The sequence below is a fragment of the Lagopus muta genome, chromosome 5, assembly GCF_023343835.1.
Source record: "Lagopus muta isolate bLagMut1 chromosome 5, bLagMut1 primary, whole genome shotgun sequence".
Taxonomy (NCBI): Eukaryota; Metazoa; Chordata; class Aves; order Galliformes; family Phasianidae; genus Lagopus; species Lagopus muta.
Genome location: NC_064437.1, coordinates 6,449,504 through 6,468,052, shown reverse-complemented (window position 1 = coordinate 6,468,052; position 18,549 = coordinate 6,449,504). Strand labels below are relative to the sequence as shown.

At 43.5% G+C, this 18,549-nt stretch overlaps 1 protein-coding gene across 10 annotated transcripts in view; it reads left to right on the top strand.

Annotated features, from left to right (window-relative positions):
* Nucleotides 1–18,549, top strand: part of ELAVL4 (ELAV like RNA binding protein 4) — a 74,506-nt gene that overhangs the window by 13,325 nt on the left and 42,632 nt on the right. The window contains exon 1 of one of the 10 annotated variants that reach the window (XM_048945969.1): nucleotides 474–646. The exons of 2 other annotated variants lie outside the window; for them this stretch is intronic. In XM_048945969.1, the coding sequence (XP_048801926.1) occupies nucleotides 599–646 (48 nt within the window). In that variant the 5' untranslated portion in view covers nucleotides 474–598. Of the gene's footprint in view, nucleotides 1–473; nucleotides 647–944; nucleotides 1,077–2,282; nucleotides 2,398–2,992; nucleotides 3,146–3,296; nucleotides 3,425–3,446; nucleotides 3,467–3,601; nucleotides 3,865–3,931; nucleotides 4,010–18,549 lie in introns of those variants that run through there. 7 more of the 10 variants (XM_048945967.1, XM_048945976.1, XM_048945973.1 and 4 more) reach the window with 7 other exon arrangements.

The window sequence follows — 18,549 nt, the reverse complement described above, 5'->3', positions numbered from 1 at the left end:
TTTGTTCTCTGAACTGATAGGGTGTTACCATTTAGTCCATTTTTGCTGAATGAAATGGTCTTCATAAATTTTAAGGTCCCTTTAAAGAATAATAATGGTGGAAGTTTTGGTGTTTTTTCTTTTAGTTGAGCTTACTTCTGGAGAGGGAAGTGCACAAAACAGTGCAGACCACATACATGTATTTAAATCATACACGTGTGTTTTTTTCCTCCTGCTTGATAGGCATAGTGCTGTGGGTTCTGCTGTATATCACAGCCTTTCCAAAGCGATTCCAAGAAGAAATCTTTAAGATGGTTACTTGAATCTGTGTTCACTGCCCACCTGGTGGTTATGGAGTGAACTGTTACTTTAAAGAATAGTTTAAACAACAGCCATGTTTGGGGCAGGCTAATCTTGCAAAGAGAGCAGTACATATAACAGGAGTCTACTGTGTGATAAGGGGAAAATTCAGCTCACTGACTAGATGTTTTAATGTGCGAACTCTAGGGAAATAACATATTGACTATTCTGTTGTGCGCAAGAAAATTGAAGAACCCTTTGCAGACAGAGGGCTTGCAAAGGATTCTTTCTGTTTCTCTTAACCAAAATCTGTGGCAAGATGTTTGAAATCAGCAGGACGCTTAATGCTGCTTTGTTAAATAATGAGGTAATATTTTGTCACTTTTTCTGGGCAGCATCTGTTTTTTCTCCTTTTTCTATGTTTATGAAGGCTTCAGATTAATCTTCTGAAAGTAAGAGATTAAAAAAATCATTCTTGAATTTATTATGATTTTTTTCCTTTTGATGCTTTTGGAGAATTGGGTTGTCTTTTATTTGCGGTTTGAATCGGCTGCTGTTGCCTAGGACATTATGCCACGTAAGGCTTCTAAACTGCACAGAGTAGGTAGTTATTAACGCTGAATTGGCTTCTGGTATAGTCCATCTGGGCTCTGTATGAGAGAGCTTGCTAGCGGCTACTGATGCTAAGATACCCGCAACCTTTGGGATGTATGCGTGGTGGAGAGGGGCTCAGTGATATGAGATCACTTCTTTTAAGGGAAACTGTCATTAATGAGTCAAGAAACTGCTCATTTATGGTAAGGAGAGGGGGGTGGGGGTGGGAAACAACCCTGTGATTTCATTTTGATATTGGATTAGCTGTTTAAGACAAGTTTCTATTTTGTGGGGATGGAAGACTGCATTAAAAATATGCTTGCGGGTGGATTCTGGAGGGGCTGTATTGAGAATTTGATGCTTTACGAATGTGTCACAACTGTGATGCCGTGGCCAGGCGCTTACCCTGAGAGATAAATGGTACTATTGGAAAGAGGAGAATAAGGTTGACTTTTTCAACAATAGGATTCTGCCTTTGTCTTTACGGAGGGAGGCCTCTGAGGACGGTTGAGCGTTTGTTTTAGTGCTCCTCGGAAAGCCTGTGTGTGGGGCGCTTTTGGGGAACGCGGTCGGTGTGCAGAGCACCTGGATATACAGACAAACGAAAGAGCTGATGTGTTTTTTAGGGGAGCAGCGTGCAATTATTGTTTCAGAAAAATGGCTGAATCTTCTGATATGCATAACCAATTTATTGCAATGAAGTAAGCTGAACTTGAAAAGACATAAAATAATGTCTGGATTTCCTTCTTTAATTGTTATTAACCCAGAAGATACCTTAAGTAAAAATTTGCATTACAAATTTAACTTCAGTGTTCAATGTATATTTGCACGCAAATGTATGGTAATAAAGTGGCTCAGTAGCATTGTGATGCCGGTGTGTGGAGAGTGGATCACCTCAGTAGTCGAGTTAGGAAACGGATCTTCTGGGCGAGTTTAATCTCTGTTAGTTTTTACCAAGCTAGAAATGTGCTCAAAAAGATGTATGGTGAGAGAAACCTTCCGCAGCATCCTTACATTGTTCCTATTTTAATCAAATTCAGTACTCATTCCGCAGCTAGGTTGTGTGATGCCTTGTAAATGTGGTTTTTCTCGGTGATGGGTCAGCTTGGAGCTGGGCTTTGTAATCTGACTGTATTTCATACATTGTATTCCCGTGTTCAGTGAGTGTGTGTGACTGAAAGCAATGTGAGATGTGCGGCATGTCAGCTGTGAGCCGAGCAGCTCCGAGGGGGCACATCTATACTGCAAAATAAAATGCAACTTCTGAGCAGTGGTTATCCAGTTAGGTGTTTTTTGAAGGTGTGCGTGGTGGTTTGTGCGGAGGTGCCCTTCTTTCTCCTCGGAAGGAGCTCTGTGTGGGCTCATCCCACCGCTCTGCTTTTACCTCAGCTTTGGGAGCGCTCCCGTTAGTACCGAACTGCGAGGGACCGTCTCTGCTGCTAGGAACGCCCGAATGGTGGAACGAGGCGATCCCTGCGTGTGTGTAGAGCAGTACGCTTTAGTGGGGGTGCGTGCGAACTCCAGGTCAGTTGCGATGAAAGGATGCCGCGCCTTGCTGGCTCGGCCAACCTGCGAGCGAGGAATCGTAGAATATGGAATAGGAACGCGCTGCTCTGTCACGAACTGTCACTAACCCGCCGCGCTGCGTGGGGCGGCGGTTTTGTCAGCGGTGTGTGTGTGTGAACTCGGGCACGCTCCGCTCAGCACAATGCCGGCCGAGGGCTGGGCCGCCCCGGCCGAGCGAGGGCCGAGCGGGGGGCGTTCGGCGCGGCCGTTGGGGCGCACGGCAGGCCTCGCGCGCTGCTCCTCGCCGGGCGGCGGCGCGGGGAGAGGCGCGGAGGGGCCGCGCGGCCCTCCTCGGCGCGGGCCTTAACGAGCGGCGCGGTTCGGGACCCCGCCCGGTGCCGCGGCGGGCGGAGGTCAGCGGCTCATTAACACCGTCAATCTGGCGGCGGCTCATTTCAATAGCACCTGATGTCGCGACGCCTCCCCGCGCGGCGGCGGCCAATGAGCGCGCGGGCGCCGCTGACAGATGGGGCCATAAATGGGCGCGGCGCGGGGCCGGCGGCAGCAGCGCCAGCAGCGGCAGCGCCAGCAGCGAGCGGGCAGCGCGGCCCCACCGCCCGCCCCGCGCCCCCCGCGCCCGCTGCGCACACTGTGCTTGGTGGATCTTAACAAATACCAATAAAAGTCAGGTCCCCGAAACCTTAGCCAGTCTGTAGAAGAGTTGAAGCCTTTCAAGACCCAATATTTGCCATTAAGAATGGTTATGGTAGGTATTGGTAGATTTAAGCTCGGGGCGCAGCGGGTGTTTGTAGAGGTAGACGTAGAGGCTGACATAGATTTCCCCAAACGTGCATCGCTCTCCGCCTGTCTCACACGGGGGTGGCTTGCTGTGCTCGTCCATGATCTCTCCCTCTCTCTCCCTCTCTCTCTCTCTCCCTCCCTCCCTTTCATATTTAATGTCTGCGCGTCCTTTAATAAAGGATGTACTCTCGTTGCGAGGTGGCGGCGGTGCGCTCGGAGCGGAGCGGAGCGCTGATGCCGGGCGGTGCGTGGCGGGCGCGGGGACGGCGGCTTTGTGCGAGCGGGGGTGCGTGCACGGCGGCGTTCGGAGATGCGAAATCCTCGGGGGGGGGGGGGTGGGGGGGAGGAGAGGGGAGGACAAAAAAAAAAGCCTCGAGATTGGTAATTTTCTTTTGGTGGACTGCGCAATAGGTATGGTAATTTTAAAAGCGAGTGATTTATATGAGCTTCGGTAAATGCTGCATATTGTATTTCAAAGAGTTTCCTGTCATGACCTCATAAAAAGAGGAGGAGGCTGTGTGTGTTGCAGCGCCTAGTCTATGTCGATTTTGTTGCATCGCTGGGCAGCCGCGCTGTAAGAAGGAATGTCAGCTTTTACATAACGCTCTCTTTGCTTCCGACTCGGTGAGGGGCTCTGAGGGTCCATCTTGGCGATCCCAGATGGAGTGGAATGGCCTGAAGATGGTAAGTGAGCGCGGCGCCTCGCCCCACCGCACCGCGCGGGGCTCTTTGTTCGGGAGCCGCCACCGCGATGGGCAGCGCCGCGCCGGGCCGGGAGCGCCGCGGGGGGTGCGGGTGGCCCCGCGTGGGGCCGTGCGCGGGGAGTCAGGTAGTGCGGGGCTGCGCGGGGCCGGGGGCCGCGGTCTGTGCGCTTTTTGCTTTTTTTTTTTTTTTTATTATTCCTTCGTACCGAGGAGAAGGGCAAAGCCATATTTCTGTGCGCGGATAGTAATTCTATTTTTAGCCCGCGCTGGCAGCCGAGGGACCGGAGCCGCTCTCTCCCCTTTTGTGCTCGCCTTGTGCAAAATGGCACGATCGCATCCCGGGGGCGGGGGGCCGCGCACAATGCACCCCCGCTCGGTCCCCTCGCCGCCGCCACGGAGCGCGGCCGGGGAAACAAAGCGGCGGTCTTTTCCCTTTCTTACAGGATTGCCTTTGTCTGCCTGCTTGTTTTGATGGGTGTAAAACAAATAAGATTAGACTGAGCAGCCGAACTGAAAGCGATAGCTGGGAGGAAAAGCCAATGAAAGGTTGCCGGGGAAACGAGCAGAGGGGAAGCTGAGTGGGGGAGCAGGTGGCAATCATGTGGGAATACTGCAAACAGTGTAAAAAAAAAAAAAAAAAACTAAAAAAAAAAAAAGCAGGGGCTACCTCGATTATCTGTGCTATTCTTTGTGGCAGTCACAACTTTAATTATTCCTTATAAATAGGTGTTAATTACATTTCTGGCTCAGGCTTACAGTGATTTCTAGAAATCTGTTTTTAAGCATCTGTTCTTTCTCCTTTGCAAAAGAGGGTTATCTTTTTTTTTTTCCTCCTTTTTTTTTTTTTCCCCTCCCTGCTGTGAAATTGTACGTGCAAAAAATGGCAAGGAATCCTGCGAGGCAGTATAAAAAAAAAATGTAAATTATATTGAATGAAGTTGACAGAGGTATAATAGTGAACTCCCACAGCTGATAGCTTCTGCAAATCATTTCTTAGAATTTTCCAGCAAATGTCCCTATGAGAACAGTAGGTAGAATGAATTTACCCTAAGCGGTGATTTTGTGTTAAGTGATATTGGTATTTTTACAAAATCAGATGGTTATATGGCAGGATAATCAGTTCAGGGGAGTTCACCAGATCCTGCCGTTTATGCGCTGAGCAGAATTTACGAAAATAATGGGATTATTTTCCTCTCCGTCTCCAGCCCCACCTTGAGCCACCATCTATTCTCCATCTGCTGTAGCAGTGCCACTTCCAATGGCAGGCTGCGCGTGGCAACTTTACTTTGGGAACTGCAGCTGAATATTGTGCTGGTGGTGATGGGCTCTCATTGTGGTGGCAAACAATGTGCCATAGAGAAGCGCATCTTTAAGCGAGGCTGTCGGTGCTGGAGCGTTAACGGCGTAGCGGCTACTGGGCGATAGACGGTAGTGTAAGAGATAGGAAAATGTGGTTGCCCAGAACATGCTCATCTATCACACATCAGGAGGCACAAGAGGAGCGGAGCACGGATACAGAACACGCCTTTCTTTCTGCCTTCGTTTTCAGATTATTTCTTACTCTCTTCCTTTCTCTCGTGCACAATTGCTTCAAATGCAAATCGGAGCAGGGACGTTATTGCTCGATTTCAGTAGGAATAAAAAGAAATTAAATCCCCCTTCTGATTTGCTTTGTTTTTAGTGCTGCTTCTGCTGCAGTCCTTTCTGTGAAGAAGTGGCTGAATGGCCCTCTGAAAGCTGCACTGTTTTACATTGTAAGGGGAAAAATCTTGAGGGTGTGTGTGTATGTGTAAAATTGTGTATTTCACAGCCTGTCCGTGTGCAGAGATGTGTTCTGACAAGTATTATAGTTGTATGTGTGAGCAAGATTTTTCTTCCATCTGAAACAGAGATGCTGTGTTCTAAATCTGTTAACTTAGTCACGCCAATAAATAAGGGTGCCTTTATTATACACAGCTGCATTGTTTAAGAGTCATCAGCTAGCACTTACATTTTCACTTTTTGTTCAGTTTGGTATTTCTACAAAGATTTTAAAATGTAGTCCTTGTCTTATGGCGCACGTGTTCCTGCCTCAGTCTTCCTCTTTTCTTTGTTTTAGGATGATATTAATGAATACAGCCTGCACATAGTGGCATTCTTTCTGCATGTAAGGGATCACGCTGTAGACCTTCATATAGGAAAATAGCTGTGAGGTTAGTGAAATTAATAGTTAAATTGCTCAGAATTACTATAGAAAGATGAAAACGTAAAGCCTCTTCCAGTTTAAATTAAAAGGTAGAGAAATTGCAGCAGTATTTAGGCATGTTTTGGGAAGGAAAAAAAAGAACACTGCTGTCTTGGTGAACACCTAGTCAGAAAGGATGAAATTCAGAATTAGGTTTTGATGCAGTGTGAGTCCTGTCCAGCAGTTTTAAATCCTGTCTCCATGTACTTCACTAATCAAGTTCCCATGTTAGACTCAGATGTCTGTGCTGTTGTCTGGCTTTCTTGCCTCCTCTGCTTTCTTCTTTATTAATTTTTCTTTTTTGAGCTCTCGAAGTGAGCCCGAGCTGTTGTGACAAAGGATGAATTAGAAGGGGTGTACTTAAAAATCTCACTTGAATGGGTTTGGAATAGTCTTCCTCATCTTTATTTGCTCCTGATAAATATTTTGACTCTATTGAAAGAAAATCTGGTTGTGTTAATCTTGCATATATTAATTTTTGGAAACATCTTTTAGGTTACGATGACTTTTTTCACCAACCTTCCTACTTGAAATGCTGTGAGGGTATTAATTAAATGCGGGTTATCTTCTGCGCTCCCCGAGGTTTTTCGGGAGAAATAAAGTCTGATTGCATCCCATATTCTGGCAGGGGAATCTGGTGTCTTCCTTAGGAACTTGCACTTTGAAAATTTTTCAGTAGGGACTCCAGGCAAGAAATGGGCAGTGGCAGAGGATGTTATAGTGAGAGAGATGCAGATAACTTGACAAATCTACTCGTCTGTTTTGGCAATCTGTGTCTGCTAAACAACTAATTTACATGCCTGGGCACATTAAAATGTACATTTGTTTGTTGGTGGGACAGCTGACTGGATACACTTGGATGCACTGGCAAATACTGCAATGCAGTATTTTTTTCAATGTCATTGGGGTTTGGGGGGAGAAGTGGGCGCAAAGTTTTCTTGGCAAGTGAAACAATGATAAACCACGTTGCCTTTGTAAATGATAGGCCAGATTTCACAGAATTTGCTTCTCTCTGGAAAGGCACCCTTCCCCCACTGCACTTCTTCTCTCCTTTCCGCAAAGGATGGAGGAAGAGATGAGCATGCCTGTATTTCATGTGTTCCTGTGTGTGTCTTTCTGTGCCATTCGAATGGATGCGAAAGGAAGAGCTGGCATGGGAATGAAAATGGAAAGGGTGTTTCTGTAAGGTAATACTCTGCAATTGTATGTGCATACATCTGGTTATCAAAAGCGTAGGACTTCCAAGCAGCTCCACAAGCAGGACGTGTTTTTGCGGGACTCTGTAGAAAAGGAAAGAGGAAGGTAATGTTTACAGTTTAATAAGTAAAATAGACTTAGTTGTAGTAAAATCGGTATCTAATATGGATTTAGATGTAATGTTTGAGTGTGTCGAAATGTTTGAGATACTGTCAAGTGAAGATGTTGAAGAAGTGGGCGTTCAAATGAATTCCCTTGCTTGCTCTTTTTTCCTCCTTCAAATGATCTTTCTAAAATACCAGAATGTTTTAGGTGCAGGGGGCTTTTGTAGGTCACTAGATACACACTAAGAAGAAGGCAGAGAGAAGGTCTCAATGTGTCAGAGGCAATAATTGTCTAAAATTAACTATCTAGAAAAGGAAGGAGAAGCTTGGAGGGAAGAACTGAAGCACAAATACATGAAACTGCGCTGTTCTACTTGAGAGGTATTGAGTGGTAGAGCTGAGCTGGTGCTGTGGTGTGATGCCCGCTGATTCCTCAGAGCCTTGACTTTGCAGGTTTGTTACTTACTTTGTTCATGCCTTCAATTATAACCAGTTTTGGGTGATAGCTTGGGGCAGTGAAGATAAGACCTTTTGTTTACTTGAGTATTCTGGGAGAATGCAATAGTGGTGGAACATCACTGTTAGAAATGAGGTGTTTTCAGATGAGGTACAGTAAGAAAGCAATTTTTTCAACTACCTAATATTGTTCTATTTGTTACATTGCTTGCATAAATTAAGAACAAGCTCAGTAACACCAGTGTTAGATATCTCTTTATTTTTGGCAATGATAATTCACGTTTTCCCTAATCATACTGGGTCACCTAATTATTTCTTCTTTAGGACCCTGTAAAGTGAAGGAAGGGGCTGAGCATCTTTTACCTATTGTTCTACCTTTGATTGCAACATATTTGATGATTCTCCCCTGAATGAAGAAAATCTGTAAGAGTCAAGAAATAAATCCATATTTAAAGATTGAAAATGTTAAAAAAAAAAAAGACACACAACCTAGACCTTTGTGTCCTTTCTGAAGAGGGTTAGTTACACGATGAAAGGCAAGCCTGGCTTTGATATTTAGAGTTGTGATGTATATAAGATTCTGTAGTAAGCTTTTGTTGCTAAGGCACATGCAATTGCGTCAGTGATGCTGTTGTGATGGAGAATTATGCATTCTTGAAGTCTCAAATAATTTTCCCTACGTTCACTTTTTTTTTTTTATTACTAAATTCTTATGAGATGCTTTATAGCAATAAATATCTTACAGTTGGTATATTTTCCCCAGTGTGAGATCATGCACCAATACTTTCCAGGGTTGGGGCTATAGAGTATTTGGTTTCTGAGCTTCCAGAAGTCCTGGGGGTGCAGCACGATAATCTGTTTCGGAACAGATGCAAATGAAAGTTGCCCTCTAATTCAGTGCTTCAGGAATGTTCTCTGCGTAATGCTTTTCTGTCCATGTTGGTCACTTTCAGCGTTGGCAGAGGGCACTGGCACCACTGGAGCCCTTTCAATAGCAAAGCTCTTTGGAGTCGGTTGCTCCAGTCTGGAGTGTTTGCAGAGCTGTCAGGTGGCCACTAAGCTGTCTCTGTTTCAGTCCTTGCTTCCTCCGAGGTGGCTGGTGAGGATGTGGTCCCATCTGACCCTCCACACGCAGCTGAAAAGAAGATGGAAGGTCACTGCACTGCGCTTGGGCCTGTGCATTGCCTGTGATTGCGTGCGAGCCTGGTCGGAGGAGCTGAAGGCTTCTCTGTATTCACTCCCTGGTTGAGTGCTGCTTAAAAGCTTTTGTAGGTACATGAGGGATGAAGGAAGCTCGTCCTTTTTTCTTTCCTTCCCTTATGAATTTTTCATCATTGCATACTTGAAAACTGGCAAAGACAACAATACTCACAATTTATAATTTAAGATGGATCTGACTCATCCCGTAATGTTGTGCGCAGTGGCCCATTGAGAATGTGGAATTCCAGGAGCTGACTGTCACGTTATCTCTTGTGGGGCAGATGAGTGCAGTTGCCATAAGTCTGTGTTTTTCTACTGTTGTTAGAAGGAAAACTGGTATTTGTGACTTGAAAGGTTGTTATTGTTAAGGTAAGCATTACTGGAAGACTTTATTCAGTTCAGTTAAATTCTAAATGTTTGTTATGATGTGTGGATGTTGACCTGTTCATAGTAGTTCAGGTTTGAGAGCTTGTGGTGAATTGGGCAAAATATTAGAAGCCTTCTGGTGAGAGTCAAATGCTGGTAGGTGGGGAGGAGGCCAGGCCTTTCCTCAGCCCTCACGAGCTGCAGTGTGGCCTCCCCTAGTTTTGTGCAGTTCCATGTTACACGATACAAATTAACCCACGTTTAAGCCACTGCTTTGTGGTGAGTTGTTAGCACATTATTCGCTTGGAATCAGAGACTTGGGGGTACTTAATGAAAAGGTAAGTGCAGCACTAAATTGCTGTCCTTGGATTCGCCTTCTCCTGCTGATAGACCTCAGTATTCTAATGGTGGCCAGTGGCTTCTTCTACTGTGTGCTTCTGGAAAAGGCTGAGGCTTGTGGGCATGCTTGTCCCTTTCATTCCTGCAAAGCAGAAGGCACTGTCACAGTGCTGTAGAAGTAATAATGCATATAAACGAATATTCCTTAAATAAAAACAGTTCTAATAGTGTTCCCTGCATATCTTTGTTCCAAATGAAGATACTGGCAGTAGATGAGTAGGGGGAAGTTCATTTTTAGCAGAAAGCGTGAACGATGGAAATTCTTCCTAATATGCATGTGCCAGCTATTCTGTGGCAATATTGCCGTTTGATTTCCTTCCTGTAAGAGCAGCTGTTCAGGGAATTAATCTCTTCACTTGATGCAGAGGGCCCTAAAAAATGCAGTACGCAACTGCTGTGGTGATGGTGGCCATTTTCAGTGTGACCAGGGATGGAAGGCCCTCGGTGATCCAGCACAGTAGCATATTGTTCTCCAGACTAAGTGGGCCAGAACAAAATTATCATTTTCTGTTTCGTGTGCTCTGTGAGAGATTCCGGAGTACGCTTCAGAATTTGACATTGTGTTTGATAATTTATAGAGCACAGTTTATATTTAACTGTAGACACACTAATCCAGGAAAAAGAGGAGTGTATTTTTAGACTCTTTTTTATTGTCTCTGCTTGTCATTACTCAGCTACTGAAAGAAGTGTTCATAAATGTAGATGCTCACTGGGATAGAAACTGAGTTTAATTTCCATGATTAGTCCTTTCTACTTAGAGGGGGGGAAGAAAAAAAAAACCACAAGCATTTACATGATGATCTTTGGCTATCAAGGAGCTTTACAGCCATATGTGGTCCTGGTGGCTGCTGCAGGAAGATCTTCCCACCCCAAAGTGACTAGGCTGAATGCCCCAGCAACCAGAGATGCTTAGAGGACTTTTTTAGCTTTAATGACCCAAGGTCACCTCGAGACAATGACAGAGTTCTTGTTTGAGGTGAAACACTGATGGATTGGATCCAGCTCTAAAGAAGCTTTGAGTCTAGACGCTGAGGATTGGAAGGAAAGGCTATTCAACAGAAAAGGTATTAGCATTGTTTCTTTTCTTCTTCCTTCAGTTCTTTAAGTACCTTTGTAAGCTGTTTGTCTGTGTTTGGGTTTTTAGGACAGTTCTGCCTAATAATCGCTAATGTTTTCACTTTCTTAATGGTTGCCTATTGTCATCTAAGCAAAACACAGTGCACAGGGTTTGAGGTTGGGCTCTGCAGGTGGCCTGAGACCTGTTGTCTTCGTGCATCTGCACCTGGCAGAAGCGGTTGTTGTATTTTAACTAGGGTTACTTTATCCACAGACTCACTCCTTACCAGGAGTTTCAAAAGATATTTGAATGTTCAGGGTATGTTCATTTATTTGAATAAGAATGTAGTTAATGAGTTTATTTAGCAACTTCAGGAAGCATCCTAGTAATTTGAATAAGGAAGATGTTTGGCTTGGCCTGGGGCCTGTTTCCTTTCTTTAGTGTAGGCACTATTGGAGTTTGTCAGGGATAAGCTGGTAGGATCTTTTAGCTGGACCTGTGATAGACGCACATGTGCTTGATATTTTGTCCTTCATCAGTTGAATAGTACACTGTTAATTTGTGGGTAATGGTCCTTGATCTCATCATAAGTGTTCTTTCTGCGTGAGATCTTTCTATATTATTGAGGTATTTGTCCCATACATTGCTTTGCTTAACTTTGTGTAAGCAGTTTTGTGGGTGCTTCACCTGTGATAGCATCAGACTGAGCAGCTCCTCTGTATCCCAGAAGATCAGTTCTTATCACTTACCGCCAGGAATTAAATTTTGTGTTTGTGCCCATTGCTTTCTTATGTGGTCATTACTCCAGGGTAATTCACTTGAACTTTGTCTACCATAGCACCTTGCGGAATCAAGGACCCCTATTTTTTGTGACAGTATTCCTGGAAGTAATAATGGTGTGTTACAGGGCAGTAGAATTAGAGGTTAATTACAGAAATGCTTTGAATGTTTGTTATTACTAGTCTAATTCAGTTGAAGACTGGACAGGGTAAAGTGCTGTTACTCAGCAGTAAGCTAACATCTCTAATGAGTAGAATGGAAATTCCAGTGTTCCCATGTCTGGTCTGGGGGTATATCTCTTGAACTCGTGAGCTGTAATATCTATAGAGATGTTATTGCCAGCAGTCAAGATGTCCACCTGTTCATTAGTGCTTCTGAATTGCATTTACCAGTGTGTCTTCATTAAGGTCCTGTTGAGGACAGAGCCTGAAATACATTGGTTGTGGTGTGTTTTGCTAAGCTATAAACTCCTACATAATCTTCGCTTGCCTGGAAAACATACTGGCAGTACTTTCTAAAGAGAACAAATGGCTTAGAAGCAGAAATCTTATTGCAGTGAACATTAATGAACCTTAAATCATGTAGAGGCTTTTGAAAATCATAGCTTTTGCTTCTAGGACTTCAGTAGTAATAACAGAGGTGGGGAGTTGGATGTCCCTGGGCTTCAGGGAGAGCCTGCTTTGGCCTGCCTTTGCTTTAACTGCTGGTAAGTAGACTTCAGGCTTTTGCCATCTTGATCCCGTAGTGGTTTTACAGTATGGCTTGTAGTGCAGTTCTCACTACCTAAATTTCTGGGTTTCAAATAATTCTGGGTATTCTTTAAAGGGAAAAAAGGTGGAATTGTGACAGCTCTACAGCAAATGAAAACTTGCAGCTCTCTGCTTATTGCATTAACAATGCATAGCTGTGGAAATCTGCTTAACTACGTGGTGGGACATAGGTATTCTCACATCCGTAATATAATTCTAACATAGGTTAGTAATATGTAACACAGTAATGTAGTCAGTAAGGTAGGCAGCGGCTAGGAAACGAAACTGAGCTAAGAATAGAGTTCAGAAAGTCACTAAAACTATAGAAAGATTAAGTACATTTAAATTTGTATGGTTATTTGTATTCTTGGGTTGTTTTCTTTACACTTAAGAGCTGTTTCAGTTGTCTGACCCTAGCATTCTCTTGTATTATTAGTACTACTTACTATCTGGGCTTTTGCGAACCTTGCCAGAATTCAGGGTTTGCATCATACTCACTGTTTTCCAGTTTTATCACCCTGCAGAGGCAGGTCTTTAAATATGGTTTTCCTAGTCTCCATCTTTTCAAGACTGATGAAGCAGCTAGTGGGAGACTTCTTTCCTGCCTTTGTGGCATCAGTCTAATAAAATGTGATCTGTTGCAAAAAAGAAGCTTTCATCAGATTTTGGCTTGGAGCATCAATCAGAGAAATGTCATCTTCCTGCTGAAATTGTTTGTTTTTCAAACTCCTTCTGCCTTCATATGCATCTTGAAAGAACAAGTAGTAGATCCTGATTTCTGAAAAAGCCAGGAGGGAATAAGGAGCAGTACAGCTTGATTAAATAAATAAAGTAAACCCTTGTGAGATTCTTAGGAATGGAGCTGTCCAATAGGAGTTCAGCAGAGGCAGCAGGATGATTGAAACCATGTTCTTTCTAAAGGCAGTGCCTGACCGTGCTTCCTCTGCTTGGGTTTCAGAAATGTTTGGGCCTCTTGGCAGAGGCTGCCCTAGAGGCACAGTGGGCAGGAACAGTGGTGGCCCTGTTCTGGCACAGGTCCATGCCATGTCCTGTCCTTGCCACGACCATGTTCAGGGCTGTGATGTGTGGCACGCAAGGAACTACAAAGTATTCTAAGCTGAGCTGGTTGTAGAACTTATCAAGCTGACCCAAAATGCATCCACTTTCCTCTCCTGGTGTTTTCTGATTGCTTCCTTTGATGCTGCATTCCAGAGCTGTGATTGAATACTGTGAAATCAAGGCTGAATTCTCTTATATCTTCATATGTAAATGAAGTTCAATGTCAGAAATGATTACAAGCAAATTCTAGTGAAATGACTCTAAAGTATAACTGGTTGATTTCCTAGATGTCAGTTTTCTTTTGCAAGAGTTAACCTCATGCAGGGGTAGTAGGTAACTTCCCTGATGCTGCCTGTTACCTTAGTTCTTCCTATCCCTCGTGCTGATAGAATGTTTCAGGCAGGAGGGACTTAAAATGATGAAGTCCAGCTGCTTGGGCACTCCACGGCTGTTTGGCATATTGCTGTAAGCCTTTGCTTGGTGCTTGCAGAGCACTGAAGAATAGAACCGAACTGTGCTGAAGTTTCCAAGATACGTAATTTCTTCATAGACATCTTAAAGCGAAGGAGCTGCTTGCCATGATGGAAATCAAGCCTGCTAGAAGTTCATAAAGAACCACAGTTACTGTGGATTTAGGTAATGCGTATGATGAAGTTGTTTCCATGCTCTCTTTCTGACAGTGTCCTTTCACAAGTGCTTGCTTTATTCTGCTTCCCAGAAATCCCTGTCTGGGGTGGTTGCCTGTGCTTGCTCTCCAGTTCAGCATGCTTCCTGTTGGTTTGAGGAGTGCTGAACTACAGGACCCTAACTGTAGTGCTTCCCAGTCCTGTTTCTCAACCTCAGAGTACCTGCAATGAGGATAAGAAACCAGGTGAAGTTTTTGATATAGTGCATTTGTTACTATTTGTTGTGTGGTTATTGGACACGTAGCTCTGAGGAGGGCTTCCTCTAGTCAGACCTTGATGTTGAAATGGATCCAACTTACTTGAGTGTTTTGCCTTTTTTTTTCCACCCGATCTTTTTTTGTCATTGAAGTCAAATGTAACCTGTAAATCCCATACTCTGTGGGAGCAGAAAGCATTTATTACCGCTTGGTGAGGTGCAGATAAATCATGAGTTGCTGTTTTGCCTTTTACCAGTTTTGTAAGGAAAGGTAACCCTATGACTAGGCTGGGTTTGCAGATATAGTTAGAGCTTCTAGAGCTGTCACAGCTTAGCATGTGTCTACAGCAGTCTGCTAAGATACTTTCCTTTTGGTTTATTTTGCTTTGCCCCTTCTGCAAAATCTGAAATAAAAATAAACTTTTTCATTGTGTTGGTGCAGCAACAGTCCTTACCCTGACAGTATCTGGCATAACTTGATGCTAATATCAGTTCTGTCCTTCAGGCATTACTGTGATAAGTCATGTTGCCAATAAACTTTACATTCATTGTGCTGCAATTTGGGGGCAGGCTGTTTTGTTTTGGCACTGTCACACAACAGCCTGTAACAAACTAGATCAAGGCAAGCTGAGCTATGAAAATAACTTGTTTGAACAGAAGTAGTCTATTGAAGTGAATGCATTTGTCTTCTCCACTGGGATCAGTTGTGCGCTCTTGTGGCACCTGGTCAATATGAACATGGTGAAAATGTTTGGACACCATTTCAACTTGAGTACAGTGCGTTCTGAAATGCATCAGTAAGAAGACTGAGGCCTTGCCACCCTCAGCAGTGACTGCTCATCTTCAGCTGAGTCTTTGACCAAATCTGTTTTTAAGACATCAAGTATCCCTTCCTCTGGAAGGGAGGGGAAGGGCACTTGTGAGAGTGTGTGGAAGAGATGTGCCTGTTACCCATGCTGCTGGAGCTCTGGCTTATTGTTTTTAAACATTCCAGTGAGAGGAAGACAAGATTTGTCCTGATTTTTATGATCCAGCAGAATTTAGTCAAAATGTAGAGCTGTGCTTAATGCCAGTGAAGTGAGTAGAAGGAGCAGCATGAGATTGGAGTAGGGCCGTACGGTGCTGAGGGAGGCCAGGTCTTAAAGCTCCTTGTTTCAGTGCCTGTGAGGGACCCTCTGGCTTTGGCATGGCAGTTCCTGTTGGTGGGGGCTGATGGAAGGCCTGTGGCTGAGCTGCTCAGGCAGCTCCTGCAAAATGGGCTTTTCAACCTGCAGGAAGGTTCTTGTAGGACCAGGCTGGTGTGCCATGCTGACTTCCTTGCTTTCACAGGCAGAGAGAAGCTGGGAGTTTAAAAACCTGTTTCTTTCTATAGGAAGAAAACTATTGTGACTCTGTTTTGTTTGAGAGGTTCTGTTTGTTTTTCCTTTTGTCATCTTATTCAGGAGATGGCTGTGGGACCTCTGCCATGGCACCATTTGTTTTCCCGAGTAAAAGCAAACAACTTGCAATGCTAATTAAAGAGCTTTTTTAGGTGAAGTAAGAGCTTTGCATTATTTAAATTTTTTTGAGAGAATGTTCTGAGTTCATTAATGAACAGTTAGAAATAAAATAAAATTAGATCTCATGAATTCTTCATGAGGTGTAATTTACCATCGCTTTTCTTGGCATTTAGGTGCTGTGAACAGTTTATTATTCATAGATAACATTTTTGACTTCTGAGTCCTCAAAATGGAGCTGTCCACACGAATCCTTTAGAGTCCTTAGGATTTTGTTCGGTCTCTTAAGGGAGAGGTGGTGGTATGTTTAAAACACTTCAGTGCCTGCGCCTATGCTTATTTTTGAGATTGTTAATTGCTGCTCTGTTTTTTTTCGACATCTAAAATAAATTTCTCTTTATTGTGGAAAATGGGCAGCAGAGCTTATGTAACTTGAATAACAAGAATGAGTGTTAAATAATTTGCTGAGCACACACTCCTCGCAGTGTGTGCTTGTGACAGTCTTTCAGTCCAACAGACAGATCTCTTTCAGTCTACTGAGAGCAAATCTTGTAAATATAAAACATGTATATTTACATTTATGAAGCCATTGGCTATTGTTTATGCATGCAATAGGAAGATAAGCCTGTGTTAATTCAGTCTGTGGGTAGTTTTCTAAATGATTCATTAACTGTGCTTTGTAATGATAGATGCATGTTACACACTTACTGTAACAGCAGCTGAAGATAAATGTCAGTCATTGTGGCTTGTTTAAGGTTTGTAATCGCTTTGTTTATACATACAGGTACTCTTTGCATTATTGTTGGCACTAATAATTCAACAGCACTAAATTAATTGAATTAATTGGAGAAAATGTGTAAGAAGATACGGTAAGTATTTCTGAGATGTAGTTTGAAACATAGGGATTGCTGTACTGTGTATTTGCTGCTGATATTTTGTAGCAGGGGTTATACTAAGACTTTTGGTAAGCAGTGTATTGCAGAATGCAGGCAAGGCTGATGCTGAATTCCTGAGCAGCAAAGCTTTCCTTTGTGAAATCTGTCAAACGAAAATACCTGGTGCCTGGCTGATGCATTGCCATCCTGAGAAAAGTAGTGCACCAAGAAGCAATTCTTATAAGCAGCAGTCTGAAATGTACCTAGAATTTGAGGTACGAGTTGCCTTTTTTAACTTTAAAAAAAAAAAAAACCACCACAATTGCAATCGTAGAAATTTTGGTTTTGAACATTACAAACACGTAGCACTCAAAGTATTGGTGCTTAAATTACTAATGCGTAAAAATAGTAACTGCAGTTTACTTTTTCTTCAGTTATTGTTCATCTGCATGTAGAAGAGGAGTGAGAAGGGAGCAAAAAGCTGTGATTCTGTACCAGTAGCACGGGCACGTTAGCACATGGTGGTTGTATTAGTGAGATTCCAGCTAAAGTAGGTTAGAGAAGAGCTGCAGAACAACAAAAATGTTGCTAGATTGAAGTAACATGTAAGGAGGTATAACATCTTTAAGGAATTACAGTACATTTATATTGCAAAAAAATCTTTGTATGCAGTCGCTGGTGGGTTTTCAACACTTTTTTTGTTGATATCCAGGTGAGCCCTTCATGAGCTAAAGATAAATTCATAACCTCCTTTCATACTTTATGATTTTATAAAAAGTACTAATATTAATTAACGTTATCAGCAGTAATTACAACATAGTCAGAATGAACTATTTGCTGAGGAAACTGTAGCATCATCTTGAAAAATATTCATATTGCGGTATAAGTATTGAATTCAAAGTTGCAGTCTTCATGTTGTGGACAAAGTGAATGGTATGCTGAAACTTTACATGAGGAGAAACTACATGTATTCAAAGAACAGTGTGCTGGCAGCTTCTTGATGTGAAGTCAGCTGCTATCAGTGTTCTCATTGATTTGCAGGGCTGAGGACAGTATTGAAAAGGAGGACTGGGATTTATGTTTCTTGTTAGTGTTAATTTCCTAAGTTTTTACTAATGATATGAATCAGTACATATGTGTAAAATGACTGATCTGGAGATTGACTGGAGCTAAGAGCAGCCAGGAGGAAACCCTGGTGCCTGGGGTCACACTGGCTTATGCTGAGATATTTGGAGATGCTATATGAGGAAGTGTATTTGTTCAAGAACACACTTTACTGAGCAGCCTAGGTTACTCCCAATGTTCTGTATTTGTTAAATACCTTAAACTGTATTTACTGCATAGAGTAGAAGGTAAGCATGCTTAAGATGCAGCTAAAAGGAGTTTGCAAAATGCAGAAGTAGGACACAGCTAGCTTCAAATTTTGAGTAGATTTTTTTGAAGAGATTGAGGTTTCTGTTTATCGTGGGAAACTGTATATAGCTTTTGTTGCTGCTGCTAATAATAGGTGACATAGCTCTGTCAGCACGCCGTGCTGAAGGCCAGCTTCTGCTGCAGCTGGAGCCACAAGAAGTGCTCCTCTTGGCTTCAGAGGGCCAGTACCTAAAACTGCAGTGTGTCTGGTGGCTTTTGTGTTGGAAAGGATACAGTGGGATGACTTAGAGCTGCTGTTAGCCATGTCTGTGTCGCTGCTGTCTTCTGACTGACCCTGGCTGTCAGGTTTTGCTTGGTGGGGCAGGACCAGGCCTTCTCCTGCCTGAGATGGCCTGTGTTCTCCTCATCAGCTCCTGGGGGGGGAACAGCGGGAAAACCCCAACTGGA